The sequence below is a fragment of the Aotus nancymaae genome, unplaced genomic scaffold (genome assembly GCF_030222135.1).
Source record: "Aotus nancymaae isolate 86718 unplaced genomic scaffold, 86718_ANA_hifiasm-v0.15.2.pri h1tg000062l, whole genome shotgun sequence".
NCBI lineage: Eukaryota > Metazoa > Chordata > Mammalia > Primates > Aotidae > Aotus > Aotus nancymaae.
Window position 1 is genome coordinate 32,185,429 of NW_026988476.1, and position 8,500 is coordinate 32,193,928.

The 8,500-nt window shown below is 43.3% G+C and overlaps 1 protein-coding gene across 1 annotated transcript; it reads right to left on the minus strand.

The window, feature by feature from the left end:
• Window positions 1–1,329: 1,329 nt before the first annotated feature.
• On the minus strand, window positions 1,330–8,487 carry LRRC57 (leucine rich repeat containing 57). Its single transcript, XM_012442254.3, has 6 exons — window positions 8,411–8,487; window positions 8,070–8,175; window positions 7,825–7,963; window positions 6,987–7,255; window positions 4,827–5,012; window positions 1,330–2,929 (listed from the first exon to the last, which is right to left on the minus strand). The coding sequence occupies exons 2-6, from the start codon at window positions 8,151–8,153 to the stop codon at window positions 2,888–2,890; spliced, it is 720 nt and encodes a 239-aa protein (XP_012297677.1). The 5' UTR covers window positions 8,154–8,175; window positions 8,411–8,487; the 3' UTR covers window positions 1,330–2,887.
• Between the last annotated feature and the right edge of the window lie 13 nt (window positions 8,488–8,500).

An 8,500-nucleotide genomic window follows, 5' to 3' on the forward strand; every position in this document is an offset into this window, starting at 1 on the left:
TGGTTCCCACCTCTAATCCCCGCACTTTGGGAAGCCAAGGTGGGTGAAGTGCCTAAGGCCAGAAGTTCGAGACCAGTCTGTCTCTACTAAAAATACAAAAAATGGGCCAGGCGTGGTGACTCACACCTGTAATCCCAGCACTTTGCGATGCTGAGGCGGGTGGATCATGAGGTCAGGAGTTTGAGACAAGCCTGGCCAACATACTGAAACCCTGTCTCTACTAAAAATACAAAAAATTTGCCAGGCGTGGTGGTAGGCGCCTGTAATCCCAGCTACTCAGGAGGCTGAGGCAAGAGAATAGCTTGAACCCGGGAGGCGGAGGTTGCAGTAAGCTGAGATCGTGCCATTGCACTCCAGCCTGGGCGACAGTGCGAAACTCCGCCTCAAAAAAAAAAAAAAACCTGCAAAAATTAGCTGGGTATCGTGGTGCATGCCTGTTAATACCAATTACTTGCTGGGCACAGTGGCTCATGCATGTAATCCCAGCACTTTGGGAGGCCCAGGCAGGTGGATCATGAGGTCAAGAGATCGAGACCAGTCTGGCCAACATGGTGAAACCCCGTCTCTACTAAAAATATGAAAATTAGCTGGGTGTGGTGGCGCATGCCTGTAGTCCCAGCTACTCCTGAGGCTGAGGCAGGAGAATTGCTTACACCTGGGAGGTGGAGGTTGCAGTGAGCCGAGATCGTGCTACTGCACTCCAGCCTGGCACCCGGTGACAGAGTGAGACTCTGTCTCAAAAAAAAAAACAAAACAAAACAACAACAACAAAAAAAACCAATTACTCAGGAAACTGAGGCACGAGAATCACTTGAAATCAGGAGGTGGAGGCTGCAGTGAACTAAGATTGTGCCACGGTGCTCCTGCCTGGGTGACAGAGTGAGATTCTGTCTCAAAAAAGAAAGTAAGTAACATATGGGAAAAAGAGAATACCTAGACCAGATTTATGTCAGAAAGATTTTGTCATAGAGATTAAATAGTAGGTTTGTGTGATTTCTTGACTTAATGGATAAGCTAGGTTTAATCATTATTGAGAACTGTTGATATATAGTTAGTAATAGCTTTGTAGCTAAGATAAAACCAGAAAATGACCAAAATGGTAGCTTTCTAAATGTTCAAGGTAATGACAATCTGAAATCCCCTACCTCTGTACCTTCACAGTCTCTTAATAAGCATAGTTCTACTACCATAAAATGTTTATGTCACATGAAGGTATTTCACAACTTACACAATGAACATGAGCATGAAACATGTCTTCCTAATCCATTTATAGGTTAAAGTTCTCCTGTCCTCCTTCTTTAAAGGATTAACCTTGCTTCCAGCCAAAGATCATTAAAAATTAAAAATTCTTTATTTAGTATATTCTCTCACTCAGAGAGTAAGCTTGATAAACATAGGTTGTTTTAAAATATTATAGTAATGGTTTATTGGTAGGTAATTTGGTTAGTAGAGTTGTAAATACAAAAAGGGAAAGGTTACCAGAAATAAGACATTATTTCTAACCAATCTTCAGCAAAACCTTGATTATTAAAATCCCTTTTATCTTACAAGTGTTGCATATACAGTTTTAGCTCTTCAGAGTCCTCTACAAATAAGGCACCTGCAATAGTAAAGAATTTGCTACTGCAGCCTTGGAGAGCATTTTTTGGAGGTCTGTTGGTGCTTCTCTTGACAAAGTGCACATTTTTTTTTTCTCTTCTGGAGATAGAGTCTTGCTCTGTCGCCCAGAGCTGGAGTGCAATGGTGCAATGTCGGCTTACTGCAACCACTGGCTCCTGGGTTCAAGCAATTCTCCTGCCTCAGCCTCCCGAGTAACTGGGATTACAAGTGCATGCTGCCATGCCAGGATAATTTTTGTATTTTTCATAGACATGCGGTTTCACTGTGTTGGCCAGGCTGGTCTTAAACTCCTGACCTCATGATCCACTCGCCTTGGCCTCCCAAAGTGCTGGCATTACAGGCGTAAGCCACCATACCCAGCCAACAAAGCACACTTAAAAAAAATTATTTTTTAATTTTTAAAGTTTGAGACGGAGTATCACTCTGTCCCCCACACTGGAGTGCAGTGGCACAATCTCATCTCACTGCAACCTCCGCCTCCTGGGTTCAAGCGATTCTCCTGTCTCAGTCTCCCAAGTAGGTGGGATTACAAGCATGTACCACCAAACCCAGCTAATTTTTATATTTTTAGTAGAGATGGGGTTTCATCATGTTGCCCACACTAGTCTTGAACTCCTGGCCTCAAGTGAGCCACCCGCCTTGGCCTCCCAAAGTGCTGGGATTACAGGCATGAGCCACCATGCCCGGCCCAAAGTGTACTTTTAATCCAAACAAACAGTTACATATTTATGTCCATCCTAAAGTCCTAGTATAAAAACTGTGATTGAACTGATGGACTGGAATAAAAATAATAAATCCTGAGATCCATGCCAGCCTCTCACAAATTATTTGAATTTCATAAAAATATGAAGTGTTAACACAGAGATGGAATGGCAACTGACTTTATGAAAGCTCACACATTGAAACTAAACAAAATCTCAAGCTGTGGTGTGGAGCTATTTTGTTACCAGGCAGCACCCCCTCACCATATAAATAGCAGCTAGCTACTGGTTTCTTAAAGCCAAACTAATGATGGTTTTGAAGATGAACCTTGTCTATTGCCCCACTCGTGGCTTAAAACGGAAGACTTTTCCTGTCTCCTGATCCTTTTTCTTTTAGCTTATTTGGGAAGAACCCTGAAAGAAAAAAGATCATTGAGTGAAATATAATCTCCTGGAGTATCATCTCCTTACTGTAGATATCCCTGACAGGAGGCTCTGATTCAGCCACATTCCAACAGAGCTTCTAAATCAGTATCCTGTAAAGGTTTCCATAGTCCTGGAGAACTTCATGCGAACTTCTTTTTGGTGGCTGTGAACCTCTCCATGTACTAAAAAACACGAAAGAATACATAAGGGATATTTTGGCATGAGCAAATAAATATAAGTCTAACTATTTGTTATTTATTTATTTCTTCATTTTGGTTTTTATTGGAAATGGTCTTTCACGTCCTACAAAATATAACTGCTGTAAATGCACATTTAAGTACATAGTTTTGGCCGGACACAGTGGCTCACACTCGTAATTCCAACACTTTGGGAGGCCAAGGTAGGTGGATGGCTTGAGCCTAGGAGTTTGAGACCAGCCTGGGCAATATGGTGAAACCCTGTCTCTACCAAAAATAGAAAAATTAGTCAGGCATGGTGGTGCCTGTAGTCTCAGCTAATCAGGGGGTTGAGGTGGGAGGATCACTTGAGCTAAGATGGTGCCACTGCACTCCAGCCTGGTGACAGAGCGAGACTGTCTCCAAAAAAAATAAAAATAGGCCGGGCGCGGTGATTCATGCCTGTAATCTCAGCACTTTGGAAGGCTGAGGCACTCGGATCATGAGGTCAGGAGATGGAGACCATCCTGGCTAACATGGTGAAACCCTGTGTCTACTAAAAATACAAAAAATTAGCTGGGTATGGTGGTACCTGCCTATAGTCCCAGCTACTCGGGTGGCTGAGGCAGGAGAATTGCTTGCACCCAAGAGGCAGAGGTTGCAGTGAGCTGAAACTGCCACTGCACTCCAGCCTGGGTGACAGAGTGAGATTCCGTTTCAAAAAATAAATAAAAAGCACAAAAGGCCAGGTGCTATGGCTCATGCCTGTAATCCCAGCACTTTGGGAGGCTGTGGCAAGTGGATCACTTGAGCTCAGGAGTTTGAGACCAGCCTGGCAAACGTGGTGAAACCCTATCTACAAAAATTAGCGAGGCATACTGGCACACGACTGTGGTCCCAGCTACTAGAGGGGTTGAGGCATGAGAATCGCTTGAGCCTGGGAGGTAGAAGTTGAGACAGTGAGATGTGAGCTGAGATTGCGCCACAGGACTCCAGCCTGGGTGATAGAGTGAGACTGTGTCTCAAAAAAAAAAAAAAGTACATAGTTTTTTTTTTTTGAGACAAGAGTTTCACTCTTGTTACCCAGGCTGGAGTGCAATGGCGTGATCTCAGCTCACCGCAACCTCTGTCTCCTGGGTTCAAGCAATTCTCCTGCCTCAGCCTCCTGAGTAGCTGGGATTACAGGTGCGCGCCACCATGCCCAGCTAATTTTTTGTATTTTTAGTAGAGACGAGGTTTCACCATGGATGGTCTCGATCTCTTGACCTCGTGATCCACCCGCCTCGGCCTCCCAAAGTGCTGGGATTACAGGCTTGAGCCACCGCGCCTGGCCTAAAACGTACATAGTTAAAAAATTTTTTTGTTTTGTATGTTAACAGGAAACATCAAAAGACAAAGATGGGCTGGGTGCAGTGGCTCACACTTGTAATCCCAGCACTTTGGGAGGCGGAGGCGGGTGGATCGTGAGGTCAGGAGATCAAGACCATCCTGGCCAACATGGTGAAACCCATCTCTACCAAAATAAAAAAAGTTAGCCAGGTGTGGTGGCGCACGCCTGTAGTCCCAGCTACTTGGGAAGCTGACGCAGAAGAATCACTTGAATCTGGGAGGCGGAGTTTGCAGTGAGCTGAAATTGTGTCACTGCACTCCAGCCTGGAGATAGACTGAGACTCCATCTCAAAAAAAAAAAAAAAAAATCAAAAGACAAAGATGCTTAACAATGAGCTGTCTATAGAGAAAAAGTCATCTTGGTGCAATACCATTAAACTGATTCTTTGAATCTACTTCCAAAATGGGGAAAAACAAATCCTGTCGACATTAGCTATAAATATTTATGTGGATTACTTCACCACTGTCTCCTCTGGGGTAGTGACTAGAAATGCAGAAGTATATTAATTCATACCTTATCATAGCCTTCCAGTTCTCGAAGTTTCTTTATTTCAAAAAGATTGCCTTCCACAGCAAGCAGACAGATCTGGGAATCACTGAGGATGCTCTGTGGAAGCATGCTGAGCTCAAGACAATTCTCTTCCAGGCGAAGAATTTTAAGGCGAGGACAACAAGATATCTTTACTGAGATCTGAGATATCTATTGAATAACCACAAAAGAATAACAGGAAAAAGCATAAGCACTATACTGGTTACTTTTAGTACATTAAAACAAAACAAAAAATCTTTACTTGACTATTTGTTCTAGTTTTCCCTTCTTTTACCACCTCCATTTTCTCACTGCCTACTCACTCCAGAAGCTTCTGTTATCTAGCTTCTGCTACTACGCCCCCACTTAAAAAAAAAATGCTTTTATGAAGGTCACCAGTGGCTTTTTGGGAACAACATTTTCTGATGATAAAAGCACTGTATGTTCATTATAGAAAAGTTGAGAATCACACATTTAAAGAAAAGAGTTGACCTGGAAGCCACCACCCAGAAATAGCCATCATAAACACTGTGGTACATTTACTGCCAATGTTTTATGTGTACATAGATACTGACCAATTTGCTACCAAATTCAAGGATCCATCATCCTTAGTCCCTATTGCATTTAACTGTACTATCTATCCCTTCCTTCAAACCCCTTCTTTTTGTCCTTTTTGGTTTTTCTATCTTTTGGATTATTCCTTACTTTTTGGCTTCTCTTGTTTTTACAGGCATTTTTAAAGTAGCTGTCCCTAATACTTCATATGTCATCTTCTCTCTAAACTTTTCCTAGAAAGCTCATTCATTAAAGTCCATCACTTTCCTTATGACCTCAAGATCTGTATCTACACTCTTATCTCTACTCTGCTCCCATGTCTCCAACTTTCAGGAAGACATTTCCATTTACAAGATTCAACACAGACAATTCAGCATGTCCATTCTCAATAGCACCACTGTTCCTTTAGGCCCTCAAGCTCAATAACAAGCAATTGTCTTTGATTCACTCTTTTGCCCTTTAAATACTAAAAGTCACCCAATTCTTTGATTCTGCCTAGTATCATCTCAGATCATCACTTATTAGAAATTACGATAACTTATTAGCAATGTAAATTCTCAGACTTCATCCCAGATGTACTGGATCAGAAACACTGAGATTAGGAGCTAGTGATCTCTTTAAACAAGCTATTCTGGTTATTCTGATGCATACTAAAGTCAAAGAACCACTGCATAAAGGCAGTAGCAGAGGTTAATGTGGAGCAAATTCTCAACTAATACTTGCTGCTTAACTGATTCAGTTTTTTTCCCCAAAAAAGCTCTATAACATACAAGAATATCCACTTAAGGTAAAAAACACGAGGTCAATCCCTCAAAGATAGACTGAATTTCATCATGATGTAAAATCACTACAATCTAGAAAAGTAATAACCTCATGTATCTAGTGCCTACTTTAATGGACCATGCAGATCTAGAAGTACAGATACTAGAAAACTAAAGCCCATTCAGTCTCACAGTGTTTAATGTTTCATCACTTGTGCCTTTATGCCTAGACAAGAATCTTTGGATTGGTTTTCCAGACAAATATTAATTGAAAGCTTTCAAAGTAACGGAAACAAATTTCAAATATTATAATTAAAGCTGTTGAACAGTGAAATGAGCTATCTCCAGAAAGCCTATCAATTAATTTTCTTCAGCAAAAGCAGGAGACACACTTAACAAAGATGTCAAAATACCCCACAAAATGAAAAACAAAACTGAATTACCTCTGACCCCCACTCTGAGAACCTCAATTTATGCCTAATTTCCACACTATATCCCTAACATAGCTCCTGGCTAGCTGGTTAGGGACATATTTGAGAAGGATTTGAAGAATTCTTCAAGATTTGTGATACAGTAGTTTAACTATTGAAATGATCTCTCCCTGTTACCTACTCTACCCTTCCAAAAACATCTACACAACAAAAACATCCAGCGTCTCAACTAACTCCATGGCACTTTCTTTTAAATTAGTTTAGCCTATAGAAGAAACCTCTCATCTAGCCTCTGACACGTGGTTCTATGATGGCAGTTTAGGAAACGAGGTTAAGAGGTTATCAGGAGACCATAAACCCACACATATGCTGTAAGAAAAAAAACTTAAGCTCTAGACCTGATTCTGGTTGAGGTTGAGTTCGATGACCTGTAGCTCTCCCACTGTGTCAGGTATACTTCGAATCTGGTTCTTAGAGAGATCCACCACATCCAGGTGCCGTAAGGTACAAAGTTGGGGAGGCAGTGCTCTCAGTTGGTTCCCAGAGAGGCTCAGGGTCTTGAGGGCAGAGAGTTGCCCAAAGGTAGACGGCAGCTCTCTCAGGTGGTTGTTGTTTAGGCTTAGTGTCTCTAGTTTTTTCAGACTGCATATCTCATCAGGCAGAACAGCTGGCAAAGAAAAAATTTTTTTTAAAACCTAAATCTGATAGAGCTGAAAATACCTTTGATGAAGTTTATTTATAGACTTTATGGCAGCCTGCCTCACCTCTTGTTAATATATGTAGAATTCCCACATGTGCCATTGTTAGGTATTGCATTTTACCAACATAGTCTTTAGAAGGTGAGGGTGCCATCAAAATGCAGGAGAGCATTTGTGTATAACGGGCTCGTTTTGTAAAGAGGCTCAGGCACAATCCGACAGCAATTCTGTGAGATTTGGAAGATCCTCCCCTTCCCATTTCATCCCCAATTCCAAGTTAGGTAGCTTTGTTTACATTACATCCCCAAAATGTTCTTTCCTTTCAAGTCCAAATTAACCCAGTAACAATTATTATAACACCCAAGGAGGCTCATAGATGTAATTACAAGAAGTAGAAAGAAAGCTTCAAGGACTCCAGCATTCTGCAACTTGAGCCCTCCTTCACGGTTCATAACAAAAACAAAAATCAGTTTGTAAGAGAAAACTACCCCTGGTAACAGCTGATCACTAGCAAAAGCTTCCCAGGCAAAAGCCATACTCAGTTTGTTGTTGTTCAGGGAGAGGCTCTTCAGCAGAGTGAACTTTCCTATCAGCAAAGGCGGTAGGCTGTCGATCTTGTTGTTGGACAAGTCGATGGTTCTGAGATTGCTCGTCAGCTTCTGCAAGTCTGCGGGGAACTGGAGAAAGGAGTTCACAGCGGGGAGAATCCCACACCGATTAAGTTCGCTGCCCCCGCCGTCCCTCTTCCTTTACGTTCCCAGGTCGTGTCCCTCCCAGTCTCACCTCGGTCAGCCCTCGGTCCTTAAGCTGAAAGACACCAGTTTTCTGCGCCGTTTCCACATGAGCGCGAAGGGCACTGTTTCCCATCCTAGCGCCGCGGCTCAGGTCCCTGGGGGAAGGAAGCGCAGATGTCACCGCCCTATCCACCCCGTCGGCCTCCCCGAAGGGTCTCCTGCCCCACCTGTCATCTCCCGCCTATCCCTGGCTCCTGGGGGCCGACCCAGGAGCGACAAGGAAGAAGAGGAAGAACAGACATCCCGACCACCAAGCCCTGTCGCCTTTGCAGCTGTGCGGAGGCGAGGCGCCTCTGGGAGCCTATGGAAATCAGGGAGCCCCGGACTCGCCTCCCACCGCTCAGCTGCCGGACGGCTCCGCAGGGGAAGACCCAGGACCCGCCGTAGCCGGGACGCGCTCCCCGGCTTAGTTCCGGGCGG